Source organism: Lemur catta, chromosome 6, assembly GCF_020740605.2.
Source record: "Lemur catta isolate mLemCat1 chromosome 6, mLemCat1.pri, whole genome shotgun sequence".
Classification (NCBI taxonomy): Eukaryota; Metazoa; Chordata; class Mammalia; order Primates; family Lemuridae; genus Lemur; species Lemur catta.
This window is the reverse complement of record NC_059133.1, coordinates 65303270-65322203: the sequence shown is the minus strand read 5'-3', so window position 1 is coordinate 65322203 and position 18934 is coordinate 65303270. Positions and strand designations below refer to the sequence as shown.

The window sequence follows — 18934 nt, the reverse complement described above, 5'->3', positions numbered from 1 at the left end:
TTTACTGAATGAATGAAATAATTGATACATGGGAAAAAATACATGCCTCAGTCAAGGAGCAGAACGGCCGAGGAAAGGACACATTCATGGGACTGCCTTGTAGCCAAGTTGTCCATGTGAGTGGTGTCACCAGGAGCTAGGCAGTGCAAAGAGCACTGTTGAATAATGTGGCTCTGGAGATATACATTTAATTTCTACCTGGATTGCCTCAGTGCAGAATATTCTCTGTGATGAGACCATGGCCTTCTCATTTCAGGCACCACTGGTGTGGCCTTGAGCACAACTGTTGCACCTAGAAGTTCCAGTACAGGTAGGGTAACAAGCTTGGAAGAAAATGCCCCTTCCGGAAATAAGGAAATATCTTTCACATTACTCTTCTCATGTAAGAGTATCACAGTGTACATTTTCTTCTTCCTAAATTCCCATCCTTTACCTGTCTTTTCTTTTTCTTCCAGAAGCCACAACTTCCACAGCAATCGGTGGAACCACTATAGTAGGATGGAAAACAGGTGAGAATTAATGGTGTATGTGTGAGAGTGTGTATGTGTGACTTTTGGGTGATAAATTACAATTATACTTTGCTTTGTAGTAGAAGGGTTTCTTGGGGAGAAGCTTTTGTAGGAACTCTTATCTAAGATCAATAATGTTTTCTTTTGAAACTTGATTCCCAATCAAGTGAGAGGAAAAGTCACCACTGTCCTTGTTGCAGGCACCACTAGGCTGGCCTCTGGCACCACACTTGAACCTGGGAGTTTTAACACAGGTGAGCTGACCAGCTGGTGAGAACCCTCCACAGCATGAGGTCTAGTAGTAAAGTCTCCCTTGGTATTGTTACCAAGAAAAGTGCATCCTTAACTTTCCTCAGAATGCTAAATCCTGGTCACCTCACATTTTTCTACGTTTTCTCTCTCTTAGAAGCTACAACATCCATTGGAGGTGGTGGAACCACAGGAAGTGGAATAAATACACGTGAGCACACAGCTTTCTAACCTCTTCTCTTTTCGCTTGTAACAACAGCAATATGGTAGCTAACAGCTTTCTAGAATGCACTGTGTGCCAGGTACTAGTCTACATCCTTCTCAATATTGTTTTCACAAATTTTATAGATGAGAAAAATATGGTTCAAAAATACTAACTTGCCCAAGATCACACAGTAAGTGAACAGCACATTTCAACTCAGGCCGTCTTACTCCAGAGTCCATCCTCTTACCCATGACACTATACTATTACTACACTATACCACGAGATTCCTTTGCTACATATCTAAACTTGTGTAGAACACTAAAATTTCTTGTATCAGTATTTTACCTAAATGAAAATTTAACAAGTACTCAGTTCTGCTTTGTTTCTTCTTCTAGGAGTATCAAGTAGCCAAGTCACTAGCATTCAACCAGGTAAGAAAAGGAGAACACCTTTGTTTTGTTATGAGTCCAAAGGGGTGTTATCACTAAGGCTCCACCCCCTGCCCCATGTTTTACCTTCCCCTGTCACCAAGTTTATGTCAAGAATGAAGCATTCATTACATTAGCAAACACACACAACAGCCATGGAAAAGCTATCCCTAGAAATGGTCTTTTCACATAATAAAGAATTTTGTAGTGTCTCAAATCCTATTTTAGAATATGTTGTTCTTATTATAGGTATGAAATTGACATAATGATGCCATTTCATTTTTTTCTTTTAGGTATTACTGGAGTGGTCCCTGGCAGTACCATCTCACCTGGCAGTTCCAACACAGGTGAGTCAATAAGGAAACAGGTGCTATTTCTTTTTTCCTTTTTCTTCTCTAAAGTTACAACTTCCATAGAAAAGAGCATAACCTATGAAAGTGGAATTGGCAACTCTTGAGTTCCCAATAATTTATATTTGGCTTTTGCATTTTCAGAGAGACCATTGTTAGACAAAGCTTATATTATAAAAATATCACTTCTCCTAAGAGAAGAGATACTTATACTGTAATTCTGAAGGTGCTCAGAGTCCAGAAAGATTCCCCTCTTCACATTCAAGCTATTACCTCGGAATATATGGAGACAGCAGAATCTATATAGTTCCTATTTAGGAAAGCAGAAATGATGGAAGTAACTCTGGAGGTTTAGGTCTATTATATTTTAGATTTCAGATGTTGTAAGTTTGTTAATTGAATACAGTTGAATACCTTTACACAAATATGGTTTCTATTTCTTGTCATTAAAAGCTACCGCTGGCACATCCAAGAGGTCAAGCCCTGGAAGTGAAACAGGTAACCATGGGAAAGGCCCTGAGCCTTCTATTTGCCTCAGAAAGCAAATAATCAAGGTTGGACCATGAGCTAATGTGTTTATTGTGACTCTGAGTTTATAAATAGAGAATGCACTTCACCTTCACAGAGTAGCCCAGAAGGATGATCTGCTACTTTTGAGCTATAGCCAGTCATTGTTGCCCATGCTCTTCTCAGGATGGTAAATGCATCACTATTTGGATTCTCTTTCTCTTTTTCTCTCCCCTGCATTAGGCACCAGTGGTGTAGTCTCTGGCACGACAGTTGCCTCTGGAAGTTCCAGCACAGGTATATCAATATTCCCTCCTACAACCCCTCCTCAAAATATACACATTGCCTGACATACCCTGGGGGTACCACCAAATTTTTCCCAGGTGATCTGAATTTACTTCTCTTCTCCTTTTTTGCTTTCACATAGATGCCACAACTTCTTTGGGAGGTAGTGGAAACACCAAGGCTGGAATTAAAATAGGTGTGTGCAAATAGTCAACAATTATTTTTCTCTTCATCTTAAGGTAAATCATCTTGGCTATAGTGAACTTAGTGGAAGTTTTACTCAATCTCTTTTAGTACAAATTGCCAGAATATTAACACTTTACTCCCTGTGAACTGCCCTTTATGTATTTGTAATACAATGGTATAATAGAGAACATGTGTGATGTATCACTTAAGGCAAGAAAGTTCCTGATATAAAGTTCACTCAGGAAAACCCATTGTTATAAACTAAATCCTAGTTTTAGGTAAAAGAGAATTCATAAATTGATTTTCTCCTCTTGTGATTTCAGTTACCACTGGAATAACTACTGGTACAACCATTGCACCTGGGAATTCTAACACAAGTAAGTCATGAAAGAGTTGGGGACACCTGCCTCTGTGAACTTCAGAGGACCTGATGTCTCCCACAGGGATATTACATAAAGTAATACTACTACACATTTTTCTAATTGTCTGCATTTTTTACCACTTTCTCCTACTTCTCAGAGGCTATAACTTCTATAGAAGTTGAAACTACTACCACTGCGGTTGGAATGGCAACTGGTGAGTGGCATGCTCTTTCAGCCTTTTGTGTTCTCAACAATTCTCTGGTTGAATTTGTGGCAGATGATGAATAAGTGCAGCTGAAACAGGGTTTTGTATGTCATTTGAAGAGATAATATGTCAAGTAAATCAGCTTTGGCCATTGCCCTTCAGACTGATTTTTCTTTGCACTCCAGCCTTTTAGATGTGGTTTTATGAAGCTAAGAATGTTGTGTTGTTGCTCTCAATCCTTTATCCATCTTGCTTTCATAGGTACTACTTTAGGATCAGCTAGAGTTTCCAGGGGCCCAGAAAATTCAAGTCCTGGTTAGTAGAAATGTTTAATTCACCCATTGTGGACTTCTATTGAGTATAAATGCATTCTCATGGGTTTATCCTCATGACTAAGGTTCTAACAAATTCAGTTTTTACAATTCACCCCTTACTTCCAAGGAATCCCCACTGAAGCACCAGGGAGCCAAGTCACAGGAAGTAAAACAGGCGAACACATGTAAAGCACTTTCCAAAGTATTTAACTATAGAAAAAGAGTTCCAGAATGAGAGTTTTGCCATATATTCATTTGGGGGAATGAGAAAGTCTGTGAGAAAACATGGTTTTTGCTTCTCTTTGCATAGAGAAACCATTTTACTGCTTATAAGAAACATGTAAATTTGTCCAAGTCTATGCTATTCTAGGGACAAAAAAACCATTACTATTATTTCTTGTCTATTTCATAATCTATCCATCCCTAAATCTTATTTTCATTTCAAATGCCACTGGAGCAGCTTCTTTTATGATATTTGTTGCTGGAAATTCCAACAGGAATTAGTCAAAGTTACCAAAGAAAGCTCTTAATAGTATCTCAGCAAAAAAGCCATCTTCACTGAGAATATGTCTTCTACTATAACAACACAAAATATTTTCTAGATTTCAAAATTATTTAAAAATCACCTATTTTATTTATTTTTTACTCCCAGGAACTACAACTTCAGTACTAAGCACCACCAACACCACCAGTGGTAGTAAAATACAAACAGGTCACTGCATTGCAGATTGTTGGGATTTCATTGATTACTGGTGGCATTTTGCCTGACCAGAGATAAGACTTTTAATATTAGAGTCAATTGGGTTGATCATATCAATGTTCTGGAATTTCCTGGAGTAAAGAGTTAATTAGATGCATCTTTATTAAGACATAGCTTCCCAGAAGTAAATACCTCAATGGAGGCACAAGTCTTTTTAGGTAAATATTTCCACACTTGTCTTTGCAGGCACTACTATTGTATAAGGCAAAGTCACCAGTAACCAAGAAATTTCCAACCTAGATAAATGAAGATGACCGAAATAGACTTAAGGCATTTGGGGTGGGGGATCTTATATAGAGATTTTTTAATTTATTCAAGGAAAGGAATATTTTTCCTATTATATTAAAAAGCATGGGGATGTAAAATAGTCTGAAATGTTCAGGAAACTAATACAAAATGTGCTTGTGGAATACAACCCAGATGTTGGGAAAACATTGCAAGAGAGGATACCGGGAGGTTTTTTTGGAGCTTCTAGATGGCAAAGTTAAGACAAATGTTTTAAAATGAAGGGGAAAAAGGAGATCAATTCAACAATTCTGTATCCTGTAATGAGAACATTATTATATAGGGCTTATAACATAAAAAATTTAAAACTTGATTCCATGGGCAAGGAGGAGCAATTGAAAGGTTTTAGGTAGGTTGATTACCATGCCCAGATTAGTTTTTTTGGAAGATGAATTAGTCACAAGGTAGAAAGAGGATTAATATGAGGGAGAGTAAGAGGGGTTGGTGGAAGCATGTTGTCTAGTTTGGAGTCTGCTTGAAGTGAGAGATGACTAGGGACTGAAATAAGGGGTAGCAGGGGCAGGAGTGTTGTTGGCCAGTTAGAATCAACTAATGTGTTTGAAAGGATAAAGGAGAAGAGAGTCCTAGTTCACGGCGTGGGTGCTTGGGTGGATGCATGATGGTGCCATCCACTATGGGAATATACTGGAGTAAAAAAATGCTAATTGGTAGATGTATTGAGATCAGATTCTGATAGCTTGAGTTTGAATTGCTCTGAGGTTTCCTGGTAGTGATACCCAGTAGAGCTGATGAGGATGACTAGAGCCCAGAAGAGAAGGCAAAACTGAAGTTAGAGATTTTGTCAGTCATTTTCTTACAAATGATATTTGAAACTATGGGTGCTGATGAGTTTATGTAGGGTAGTCACGTAGAGTGAGAAGAGAAAACAGAGTTCCTTGGGTTCACTGATATCTGTAAAGGGTGAGTAAAGTAACCTGGAAAGGGGAGGAGTTTGGGTTCAGCAATTGCCAATGTGTAACCAGTAACCAAGAAGTTTCCAACCTAGATAACATAACACAGAGTATGGGAGTAATGGGATGTACCATACTGTGACCAGAAGACCACATTACCTCTAATTTAGGAAATTCAGAATCTCAAACAGTATCAGCCAGAGTTTACTGGGGACATGTAGTTTTTTGAATGTTTCATTTTTCAGATAACCTAGCCTCGTAGTTATAATACTTTGAAAGTAGAAGAAGGAAACTTGAAAGAATTAAAACATCAAGATTCACAATTCCTCCCATTTTTTAACCTTCAGGAGTCACCAGCATAATTCCAGGAAGCCAACCAACTGGAAATCAAGCAGGTGAGCATAGGGAATTGAAAAAGGTAAGAATTAGGAAGGTTTCTGTCTCCATGACACTAACTCTGGAAAAGGATCCCAGAAGATGCCGCTTACCACAGGGAACGTAAAAGAACAGGGAAAAGCATGTTTATTTCACCTCTTGGGATAAGGAATCCATTGTTTCACAGAAACACATAGATTTGTCCTAAACCATGATCCCTATTCAATAAGAAAGACCTTGCCCGCATTACTCCTTTCTTCTCTCCCATCCCAGGTTCCACTGGGACAGGCTCTGGAACTACAGCTTCACCTGGAGGTTTTAGAACAGGTAAGTCAAGTAGTAAAAGGAATTCTCCTTTAAATGGCTGTAGGGACCGGGTCATATACTGCCGTATCATTTGCATGTTAACAAATTCTCCATCTTCTCAATTTTCCTCCTTTGCTCTCACAGAGGCCACAACTTTTAAAGGAGTTGGAACCACTGAAGCAAAAATTGCACTAGGTAAGTTTTGCAGGATTTTTGATTCTTAATAATTTTTCCATTTGAGTTTACTATACACAGATTTTGAATGATAGTTTGCTTCTCATAGTTGCATACCTCTTTCAGTGATTGCTCAGACTGAAAATGAATATGGCTAAGAAGTGGTTGCTTTTCCTTTAATAGCAGACCATGAGGCCAACCTAGATTAACTCTCTGTTTTTTCCCAAAGGACATATTATAGATGTAATTCTCTAGACATATCATTTCTTTACTCCTTGTTTTCTCAGGCAACACCACAGGATCAATAGAAGTCACCAGCAGCCAAGAAGGTCAGTAGAGGTTACTCTAATAGATGCAAGTGATTTCGCTAAATAAGGCTTTGATTAAGATGCCTAACCCTTGATCACAAGTTTAGTCAATTTGTTTTTCTGGTTTTCTTCCCCTGGAGAACTTCTCTCTCTTCTTACATTTACTTTAGAAAACTTTACTGGAAGTAAATCATATGCATATAAGAGAAACACTCTCTAATTTAGTAATCAGTCTAGATGATTCTAGATCTAGAGAATTGAGATCTATGAGGCAATTGTGACTTTTTTCCCCTCATATTTCTGTGAACATGCAATCATGAAAATACATTGGAAAACAAGCCAGGCCTAACATTTGGTGCAAGAAAATGTGTTAAATTGCTTTCTATTGCTTCAGAGAAGCAGGGAAACTTGACAATACCATTTTCTTCTTAAGATAAGAAAAACTTGGTGAGACTTATCCTTCCCTGTTATTACAGGCACCACTGGCACAGCCTCTGGCTCAACAGCTATTTCTGGAGGTTCCAACACAGGTAAATAAATATTTAGTAAGTAACTCTAAGTGTCTAAGACTAGAAAAATAAGATCTCTTTTTTGGAACTGACTGCTGTTGCATCGGCATAGCTACAACAGCTGTGTTGTATCTACCTCATTCTTCTTTGCCTTTCTTAGGTGTAAATAAGTGTCAGTGGTTTAAATCTGTTGGTTTCTCATTAATGACTCCTACTGTTGCTTAAACATAGGGGGATACCGAGGATAAAGACCAGAGGCTCAGGAAATGGGATAGAAACTCATTAGACAGTTTATCTTTTCTGGCCATCTAAAGTTGCCTTTTTGTTCTGGGTTTCTGGGGCTAGAGGAGAAAGTAGAGGCTGAAATATTGGTCATTACAGATATTTTCTCATTTTCTCTCGCTGTCTTATAAACTTCTCTTCCTGCAACCCCTGAACTAATACAGGAGAACCAAGAAACCAAGTTACATGAAGTAAAACAGTTAAGTGTGAGAAAAGCACTTGTCACTTAGAGAAGGGGGTCTCAGAAGTGAAAACTATCAGAGTCATAGGAAAACATTCAGTTCACCTCTGTGAACAAGGAGTTCCTAAGATAGGAACCTCTTAATGTTTCAATGGCCGGGACATGAGCTTGGCGTCAGATGCATTGGTATGTCCCAGGTGCTTTGACACTCTTGTTCCATGTGGAGGTATCTTAGGGTACATGCTCTTCTCAAACCAGAAATTTATTGCTCTTCCCTTGCTCATTTTAGGTACGGCCAATGAAGCATCTGAAACAACCATTTCTCCTGGAATTTCCACCACAGGTAAGTCAAATAATACATGAATTTTTCTTGGTGGCATCTCAAAAGGATAGGATAGCTTATCTGCAGCTCGCATGGAAGTAGAGAATAGAATAGTAGTTACCAGGGCCTGGGGTAGTTTGTGTTTAGGGGCTGGGCTTGGGGAGATGTTGGTCAAAAGATACAAAATTTTAGTTAGGAGGAATAAGTTCAAGAGATCTATTATTATACAACATGATTGTAACTAGTGTTTATATAGTATTCTTGCAAAATGCTAAGAGTGTGTTCTCACCACAAAAATAAGTGAGGTAATGCCATATGTTAATTGGCTAGATTTACTCATTCCACAATGTATATATTCCTCAAAAAATTATGTACACAATAGTTTTATCTGTTAATTTTTAAAACTAAATTTAATTTTTTAGATGAAGTTAAGCTCTAGCTTCTCTAGGTCCCTGTACTCTCACCACTTTTGTTCCTTTCTTAGCAGTTACTGTTTCCATAGGAGTCAAAGAAACCTCTGGAACTGGAGTGCAAACAGGTGAATGATCAGGGTGGCTTTGATTATACATAGGAGCTGAGTTAGGGGGAAAGGGATGGTAGGAAAGGAGAGGAGAAAGGGGAGAAGGGAGACACCCTTCAGCTTTTGTGAGGGACATGACTTTGCTGTTCCACTGGGGATACCTTTCTTCCCTGGGAGTATTGGTTTAAGCTTTCACCAGAGCTCCCTTCCGGAAGACTTATTCATGCAGCTTTTGAATTGTGAGAAGGGGATGATGAAGGGGTGCAAGTCCTACAGTGTTTTATATTTCCTCTTGCAGGTTCCACCACAGTTTTAGCAGGAGTCGCAACAAGCCCACACGTATTCCAGCCAGGTAAAATGAAATGCCCCAAATGAACCAGATGCCTTCTCTATTCCACACGATGCTTTCCTTGAGCATGAATTTGTGCTGTCATCTGTGCATGCATGTACACACAGACTGGATGTGTGCATGTTATTCTAATAAAATCACAATACCTTCCTTTCATTTTCCCCCAGAAACCACTGTAGTGGCAACAGTGGATCAAGAAACTGAAAATAAAACAGGTCAGTATGGGAAAAGCCCTAATTTCTTTGTTACCATTTCAGCTAATGCTTCTTTATCTTGTATGTGCTAAACTCCATCACAGACATTAATAGCAAACACATCAGTAAGGTACAGCATTTCCCATTTTATATTTTGTGTGTAGAGGGGGAGAGATTATGGGCACAGATATTATCATTACTGCGTATTTAATGATAACCCTGAAACATGTATTGTCCCGGGAGTGGGGTGAGAGTAGAGTGTTCGTTTCCGCTTATCATTTGGTAGTGTTGAGTGAGGGCATCAGAAAGGAGGCGATTGAGTTTAGCATTGGCTGAGGTGGGGAGGGAATTCCTGCCAAACTGCCCTTGAACAGACAAAGACATGAGACCACAGGGGAGAGTTCAGGAATCAACCAGGTGTCAGCAATGACTATGTGAGGTTTAGGGAGGAAATGAGATTGGAAAGGTAAGTAAAGTTCGTGAAGAACCAACCTGAAATGAGACTTTATCCTTACAGTAAATGAGATCTCCTTAAGAATTCTATCAAGAGAATGATAATGATCAGATGGTTGTTCTAGAGAAATTATTCTGGTAGCAGTGTGGAGATTAGGAGATTGTTCTTTATGGCTCCTCTTACAAATATCTCCAATGTACCCTTGCATTTCTGATAAGGGAAGATTTTCTGCTGTATTTATGCTTAACTGATCACTTCTCTCTCCTATTGCTGGTTTCTATTAATCTGCTAAGCATTCATAATTAGGAACTAGTCTAGCCTCCCTCAGTAAGGAGTTAGAGACAGTTGATCCCCTAAATTTTCAAATAAAATAAAGATAAAAAAATAGGCATAGGGATATTCTGGTTATTTATTCTTGAATGAACTTGGTTAGCTTGTGTATTTTAAGGAATATATCCATCTCATCTATGTTGTCAAAATTAGTGCATAAAGTGTTCATACTATTCCCTTGTTATCTTTTAAATATCTGTATATAGGAAAAATATGGTATGATAAAAATTCTTTAAAAATATCAAACCCTTAACTCCTTTTTATCTATATTTTTATACCTGTTATTAATATTAATATTTGGTCACTTTTTCTGAACATGTAGAAATTTTAAGTTCTTTTACAATATCCTGTTACTCCTAGGCCAGGTTTTTCTTGGTAGGTAGAATAAAAATATTTTATTTTTAGCAGTTTTAGAATAGAATTTGAAATTTGTGAGTGGATTGGTGGGTTGACCAAAAACATGTGATGTGTGAAGGCTCAGAAGAATGCTTATGACCAGTATAAAGCATTTGGTGTGGGGGGGGAGATAGAACAAAATTGAAGTACTTCAAGAAGATAAAAAGAAGAAAAAGTTCTTAAAGGATCAAAACCAGATAATTAATAATGCTTATTTCATCCTCTATCTGAATTATCTTTTTTCTTGTTTGGTTATCTATTTTATTGTTCTATTCATTAAACTGTCTTCCAAGAAAATTTTGAAGAATTTACCTTGATGTTTTCTCCTTTCTCCCTTTGATTTTCATATTTCCTTCCCATTAAAATTGCAGGTGCGAAAGGACATACTCTCTAATGGTAGAATTTCAAATGCAATGAGGAGCAAAAAGGGGAGATGGATGGGAATGTGTCTGTTTGTAAGACTAGCTATGGAACCAGTATATTTCCAGCAATAGAATAATGAATTAGATAACTAGCCCCATCACTACTCCAGTAACCTTAGAGACTAACATGAGTTTCCTCTTTTTACCCAGAATGTCTAACATCACTTCCACCAGCTCCAGGTAAGAATGCCACCACTTCATAATCATTCTGCATTAATGGTTCTTCTTGTAAATCAAATTTCAGATGTCATGCTAATAAAACTCACTAGACATAGAAATGTTACAAGATAGGAAAACTTGAAGTGGATGAATTTAGCTCTTATTTGCCAAATAAATAGGGAGTAACAGTCTGTTTTTGCATTCACAAATGAAGCCAAACTAAACAAATATACGTGGTTACTTAGATCAAAATAAAGTTTACCTACTGTTTCATGTAATTATATGATATCTTGATCAAAATATTGCCACTTGATAGTGAACATTTTTAAAACTTGATAATTCCAACTTTTTTGAGGGTTTTACTGTAGCTATAAAAATTCATGTTATCCAGAGTTCAGTAATTTTAGGGAACTTTGAGTTCCTACTATTCTCAAGACAATGTGATATGCTTTGCAGCAAATGGAAAAACATTAGTAAAAAAAAACCTCATTCATAGTGGGAGAAGGGAAATTTTCAAACACAAAGACAATTTTCATATCAGGCAGAAAACAAATTTCACAGTAAAAAATATAAAATATTGCATAGAGAGTACATGTTATGTATTACATATATTTTCAAGGAATCCCCAGGTATTTTATTACAGAATTGGAGTTTAAGAACAATATGTAGATTAGTGCAGGGCTGGGTAAATGAGAGAAGTGAGACAAAGTTGAGAAGGTGGATTTCTGTCACAATATGGGAAACCTTGGAAGTTAAATGCTAGATCAAGATGTTTATTTTACAAGATTAAGGTGCCACCAAGAGTTTTTAATCAAAGCAGTAATGAGATAAGAATTAGACTTTAGAAAAATTATTTTACCTACTGTGTAGAGAATTGATTGAATCAGGAAGAGCTCTGTGTCAGCGTAACCCTTTAAAAAGCCAGTAGAGTATGCTAGATCAAAGATAAAATCTTGCAGTAGTATTGTAGCAAGTAGAATAAGGAAAGGAAGAGATTAAAGTGAGGTGAAGATACAGGATTTGGCAGTATATGCCAAGTGATGGAAGGAATTGAATGGGTCCTAAGTTTTCAGCTTGAATGACCGAAAGAATAGCTCTGTCCTTAACAGGAGGAAGCCAGTTTAGAAGAGAAGCTGGTTTTCCGGGCAAGATGATACAATCTGTTGTGTGTAAAGATTGTTTGAGGTTCTTATAGATGTGCCGGGATGCTATTTATTAGGTAGAGAACTAGGTCAGTAGCTCACAAGAGAGGTCTGGACTGGAGCTAGAAGTTTGAGAGCCATCCACTTGATGTTACTGTAGACATTGTGGAGATGGAAGGAAGAATAGAGACAAAATGAGTAAGAAGAGCTGCTAGTAAAGACAGGAGTTTCATAGTGTTCAAGCTGAAGAAAGGAAAACATTTTTCAAGAAGGTGAGAATTAATAATGTCAACTATGGCAGAGAATTTAAACTGAGAATGGGCCCATGGGTCTGGTAATTATGAAAGTTTGGTAATTTGTAGGATTGTGGAAACAAAAGTCAGACTGTAAAACAACAAGTCAGTTAGTAGCCATAAGATGTATCGACCACTGCCAGGAGAAATTAAGAATTATTCTTTGCTGGGGATTGTAAAAATAGGATATGCTTGTTAGGAACAGTTTGCTTGAAGCAAGTAGATGTGATTTATCCACCTTAAGGCACCCTGTAATCCTCCATAATTCTGTGACTCTGAAATCCTACTGCCAATTACAGTATTAGCCACCTGGTGGTTATCTGTAAATAACAGATGGTTATATTTTGCCAAATTTAATTACCATTTATCATTTCATTTTAACAGTTTGTCATGGTCCACTGGGAGAAGAAAAAACTGTAAGTATACAGTTTTGCTCTACTTTAATCCAAAATCTCCCTCATTCTTTTATTTGAATAGAGGTCTAAACTTGGTTTGTATATGTAGCCTGGAGACACCTGGACTAGCAATTGCCACAATTGTACCTGTACTGCTGCAAAGACTGTAGACTGCAAACCTCAGGAGTGCCCTTCTCCACCCACATGCAAAACTGGAGAAAAGCTTGTAAAGTTCAAATCTAATGATACCTGCTGTGAAACCGGATACTGTGGTGTGTATTCATAATATATTATTTGCATTGAATCTGTTCATTATTTATTCACAGATTCAAGAGATTTTTTGAGCTAATATTTGTTAAACACAATACTAGACAGGTGTATTAATAATAAAACAGAACTCAGTACTTGCATTCTTAAAACTTACCACCTTCAGAATGGGATATACCCAGAATTCACAGTTAACAAATATAATAATCAGTAGATTAAAGGGAGATTATGAGATTGTGAGGAGAAACATTATAACTGGTAATTGTGATCCTATCTACAATTTGTTTTATTCTAAAATAATTATAATTTTTTATTTACAAAATAATGTATTTAATTTTCAGAACCAAGAACATGTTCATTTAACAATACTGACTATAGGGTAAGATCTTTTCTTCATTAAAATATCTTTGTTAAATTATATGAATAAATGTAAGGGTGACTACACCAAGGGACTTTCAGCTTATAATATGGAAAGAAAAAAATAGTAATGATGGGTTGGAACCTGTTCATTTTTTCCCCATATCCATTTCCAAAGGAACATCAAATGTAACACTCACCATGCCTCTCTTCAAAGGGGGAAAATATAGAACTTGATCATTAACTACTCAGCAGTGGACCTTCTGAACAAAATTTCCCATGGGCCTTGCCAGATGGAGAAGACATACTTCGTAACATTCAAATCAATGAACAGAGTTAAACTGTAATTATAACCAGAAAGATCAGATGGCCAAGCTGTCAGAGATCAAATACGAAAACCCAAAGGACTAGAACTCCATGATGTGGATATAGCAACATAGTATTTTCAAGGCTGGATTTTGACAACTGATTTGGCATTTTAGACAGTAATTTAACTTTTTTAGAAAAAGTAGCAGGAAGTCATAAAAATCAGATTATTCTCAAATTGATATTAACATGTTTGAACTGGTGATACCAAATATTAATTTAATCTAAAAATATATGTGGTATGTTAGGAAATAGATAAAACTGCCTGTGAGGGTTTTACTTTCAAACCCTTTTATTTCCACATGGGCTTCTTTGGAAATTAATTTTTAGTTTCCACAACTGATCTGCCTTGAACCTATAAATGATAATATTTCAGGAACAAAAGGAAAAATTGTTTTCCCCTAATTGTTTATATGCAAAATAGTTGACATAGTAAAATTTCAGTTTATCAGAAAGTTCATCTTGCCCTGATGGCTTCTCAAACTGTTGTTTTAATGTTGAACATAAGCTAATTATAGAGCAATCTAGAGAGATTTAAAAGTATAGGAACACAAGCATAAATAGAAGACATCTTGTTAACACTTGCCATTTGTTCTAATCTGATAAACCTATTTTGTGCCATTTTTTTTCCTACTTAGATTTCTTGTTTTCCTTTAAGCTTAGAACACAACAGTTGGTAAACTGCTCAATCAAATAACCTTTCTTAAAAAATTCTTGAAAATATGGTAGAGTAAATGCTGGTGAATCTTAATTTGAGGATTGAGAATCTTAACATATTCTGTGTTCTCATTGAAGAACTTTGATTTATCCATGGAAGTAGACAACTTTCTTAACTATTAACCTGATAGCAGAAACTGCCTCTGGAAAGTCACTAAGTGTGAATTTTAATTTTTTTTTTTTTACCGGTTTTATTGTCCACCTCAAAAAGAAATCAAGGCAAACAATTATTTTTTCTCCCCTTCCTACTAGATTGGTGCTTCATTTGAGGACCCCAGCAACCCATGTGTCTCCTACTCCTGCAATAGCACTGGCCTCATTGCAGTAGTCCAGAACTGCCCAAAGCAGACCTGGTGTGCAGAAGTAAGTCATCTTAACTAATCATCAATAAAATTCACTTCTCATGTTGAACACAAACCCAACCTGTTTTCTTTCTTATTTGAAAAAGTTTATGTCTCACCAACACATAGAACTCTAACAGATTCCATAGCTTTTAAAACAAATTTATTTCATCCAGAGCCAGGTTTCCAAATATGTCCACCTTTTATTGTTAAGTATATTTTTCATATCAAGAAAGGCACAGATTTTTCAGGCTCTATAACAATTTAGTGCTATTCTAGAAGTTATTATAGAAGGCATTTTGGTATCTTTAAACAAACAAACAAACAAAATCCCACCACCTTTTTTTCCCCAGTAGCTCATGGAATCAAGGTTAATCATTGTCTGTGAAAATACAAATTTACCATATAATCACATAAATATGTGCTGTTTAGATCTCTTTGTGCCACAGTTTTCCTTCATTTCTATGCCTCTCAAATATGATGGGGTTTTATATTAATGAATGGTAAAGTTTAAATTATAAAGAGAGGTTTAAAATTCAGTTGTTTCTGAAAATATAAAGTTTTATTTTAGAACTCCAATACTGGATTTCAATATCAAGCTTTTACTTTGTTATAATTTTAAGCCTATCCATGTCTCAAAGTGAAAGGTACAGATCCTAACTGTGAGACGCATATAGTGTCTAGTGGTAATAGCACTAGTATTTTTCAATTAATATGTGAGGAATAATTTTTTATTATATTTTATCTTTAAAAATAATTTGGTTTTAAATATTGTTTTCCCCTTCTACCCATTGTTAAAAAGTTTTAGTTTAAATACTGAGTTTCATTTTTATAACTCGGGTCATCTCATTGCTTTCCCACTCCTGCTTACTAGATCTGAGATCAGATTATCATGTTTAATTTCCCTTTTTGTGATGCTATTTCAATAAATTAAGAAATGTTATATTATTTATAGAAAAAGTTGGAAGAAATTTTCTTATCTGTCTTTTCTTTTACCCCTACAGGAGAATAGAGTCTATGATTCAGAAAAGTGTTGCTATACATGTAAGTAAAGTTGAGCTCCACATAGAGAGGATATGTAAGCTGTTGACAAAAATTCAGTGTTTCTTTAAAACAAAATGGCAGAATGGGTAAAAGTAACTCTCCTATATTTTTAACACAACAGGTAATCTAACCTATATATATATACAAATATCAATTGGTAGTTTATATAATGTATTAGGGTTATTTATTCATGTTGATTGAAGCATACTTCCCAGTAAAAACCAATGATGTTTACAAGGGAAAAATTAATTTTCATGGAAAAAAGTAGCTTTCTCTTCTGATCTCAGCAAGTTATGTTGTAAATTGGTGTATTAGATCATAAGAATGATCAACAGTGAGAAAAACAGATGTAAAAAATAATCCATCTTCCTCTGTTTTCCCCTTCCCTTCTGTCCCTTCCTCCTACTTTGCCCTTCCCCTCTCCTTCACCTGTGATAGTAATAATAGCACTAGCAAGACACCATCCATCTGACTATTAACTAGCCACCTTGTGCTGGGTGCTGAGATAGTTAATCCCCTCAATAACATTGTGAAGTAGTTGCTAATTCCTTATGGTTAAGAAAATTGAAGCTTAGCAATTGTTAATGTTAAAACCTCACTTCTGACTCTTACCCATTTTGTTTTAGGTAAGAATGACTGCAGATCTTCACCTATAAATGTGACCGTTCACTACAATGGTTGCAGCAAAAGAGTTAAGATGGCAAGATGCGTAGGGGAATGCAAAAAGACTGTCAGGTGAGTTTCTCTCTGAATTTGTACTATGCATTAATTTTGTAACCTTGTATGTGGGGAGGGGATTAAGATTTTAAATCATTACATGGAGAAATTTTTATGTGAGAGCAAATGCTGCTTTATGATCAGGGCTTAATGAAACATATCTATTAAGATCTGAGGGCCGGGCATGGTGGCTCACGCCTGTAATCCTAGCACTCTGAGAGGCCGAGGCGGGAGGATCACTCAAGGTCAGGAGTTCAAGACCAGTCTAAGCAAGAGCGAGACCCTGTCTCTACTAAAAAACAGAAAGAAATTAACCAGACAACTAACAATATATAGAAAAAATTAGCCGGGCATGGTGTTCCAGGCCTGTAGTCCCAGCTACTTGGGAGGCTGAGGCAGGAGGATTGCTTAAGCCCAGGAGTTTCAGGTTGCTGTGAGCTAGGCTGACAACACAGCACTCTAGCCTGGGCAACAGAGCAAGACTCTGTCTCAAAAAAAAATAAAAAATAAAAAAATAATCTGAGAATTAAAATACACATTTTAAATAGTGATGAGTCATTCTGAAGTAGTTTACTGAATATGCTTAACAATACATTTGTGGCAAATGTATTCATCTTCATGCACTGACTACAGAAGGTACTTAACCAAGGAAGTGCATTTCTCAAATTGTTTTTAAACTTGAATTTTAGATGTTTTCCTTTATATACACTTTTGCATATAGATTAATATAGATAATTGGTATTAAATTGTATATTTAAAAATCTACCTTATGTACTTTTTTGCACTATAATACTCTGAGATTATAGATCTTTTTTTAAGATTTCTTATTTCTTTTGATCTTACATATCAATTATCACTGATCTACGTCAGAAGTTTACAGTGAGGGGGGATACAAGGTCTAGGAAAAGAATTGGTTGGAAGGTTTGCTAAGTCACTTAAACAATTAGAATTTGAGCACTGATGTCATTTTATTTCAAAGGACATTCTAAAACTATTTATTACTGAATTTTTTTTTCTTTTAGGTACAATTATGATACCTTTCAGTTGGAAAATTCGTGCCTTTGCTGCCGAGAAGAAAACTATGAGTTCAGAGACATTATTCTTGACTGCTCTGATGGCAGTACAGTATCTTACAGATACAGGCACACCACAACCTGTTCTTGTTTAGACATGTGCTACCAGTCTACAACCTCAACACCCAGTTAATGCTAACATCACCTTCCCAGTTATAACAGGCCAGGTATTTATTTTGTAAGTGAACAAAAACAGTCATTAAATAGTGAGAATAACTAAACATTTGTATCTCACTCAAAAAAAAAATGAGTTCCCATTATGAGGCATTGTATTCTCAAAAAATGTTGATGGCATATGAAAAATAAATATAACTTTGCAAGCAACAAGTGAGCATGTGTATTTATTATAGCAATAACAATTCTGCAAGTCAAGGAGAAACTGAGTCACATCACAACTCTCCAGTATACTTTTCTTCTACCCTGCAGTTCCTTAAAGCCATTATACTGTTTCATTCCTTCCCTTCACTTATTGAAAATATAGTCTTTGTCATCTTTTCCCACTTCTCTCTGCAAGTTACATCACCCCTTTCATCCTACCACAAGTCCCTCTGCTAGCACACCCGGTGACCTCCTTATAGTTCTGTCTCTAGGGCTGGGCATCATTTCTATACTTCCTTTCTTGAAACGTTTTTCCTCATTGTTTCTGTGACATTTTAAGTTAGTGCTCCTACATCTGGTGGACAGCTTTGCTTTTGCCAATCCTTTAAGTTTTAGTTTTCCAATTGCATCCTGTTCCTCTTCTCATTTTACTCACTCCTTAGCCGATATCAACACAAGTAGGTGTTGATGTATCACCAGCTCCAACCTCTTCTCTGAGCTCCAGACACATTGCTACAACTTTGAATTTAACATTTCTCCTTGGGTGCTCTCGAGGTACCACAAACTCAGCAAGATTAGACTAAATATCATTCTCTCTCTAACCTGCTCCTCTGTATTTGGTATACCAGTAAGGGAGTTAGCCAGAAGTTGCGGTCGACTAACATTGACTGTTACCTTCAGTACATTCTACTGCTTTGCTGTCTCACACACATATTACTGTATATATCCACATGTGCCTTAGATAACATTTACAGAGGTAAAATGTGTGCAATTATTAACATTCTTATACCTTTCCCAACTTGAAGGCAAACCCAATTTATCATAACCCATTTATGTACTATTCCTCACCTTTCTATATCACTTAGACTAGTGGTAAATTTAACTGTCAAACACTGTATATCTAATGGTGGGGAAGAAAATTAGTATTTTAGTATGCTGGTAATTGTACCAAAAGGTGGATAATAAGGCATCTGATGTTCTTCCATGTCTGTCACTGGTTCCAGGTTTTTCTTAATACATATAAGAGTTGGTCAACTGGCAAAATTATGAGGGGTTGGAGTCCTTGA

The 18934-nt window shown here is 36.5% G+C and overlaps 1 protein-coding gene across 1 annotated transcript in view; it reads left to right on the top strand.

Annotated features, from left to right (window-relative positions):
- The window catches only part of MUC19 (mucin 19, oligomeric), a 146959-nt gene extending 129277 nt beyond the window's left edge, over positions 1-17682 (top strand). Inside the window, 25 exon segments of the mRNA XM_045555171.1 lie at positions 257-310; positions 456-509; positions 916-969; positions 1685-1738; positions 2195-2239; positions 2492-2545; positions 2676-2729; positions 3043-3096; positions 3239-3295; positions 5904-5951; positions 6205-6258; positions 6699-6740; positions 7196-7249; positions 7981-8034; positions 8501-8551; positions 8832-8885; positions 9050-9097; positions 10829-10858; positions 12657-12688; positions 12777-12939; positions 13276-13313; positions 14627-14737; positions 15720-15759; positions 16386-16494; positions 17499-17682. Coding sequence (XP_045411127.1) covers positions 257-310; positions 456-509; positions 916-969; positions 1685-1738; positions 2195-2239; positions 2492-2545; positions 2676-2729; positions 3043-3096; positions 3239-3295; positions 5904-5951; positions 6205-6258; positions 6699-6740; positions 7196-7249; positions 7981-8034; positions 8501-8551; positions 8832-8885; positions 9050-9097; positions 10829-10858; positions 12657-12688; positions 12777-12939; positions 13276-13313; positions 14627-14737; positions 15720-15759; positions 16386-16494; positions 17499-17682 — 1592 coding nt within the window.
- The last annotated feature ends 1252 nt before the right edge of the window (positions 17683-18934 follow it).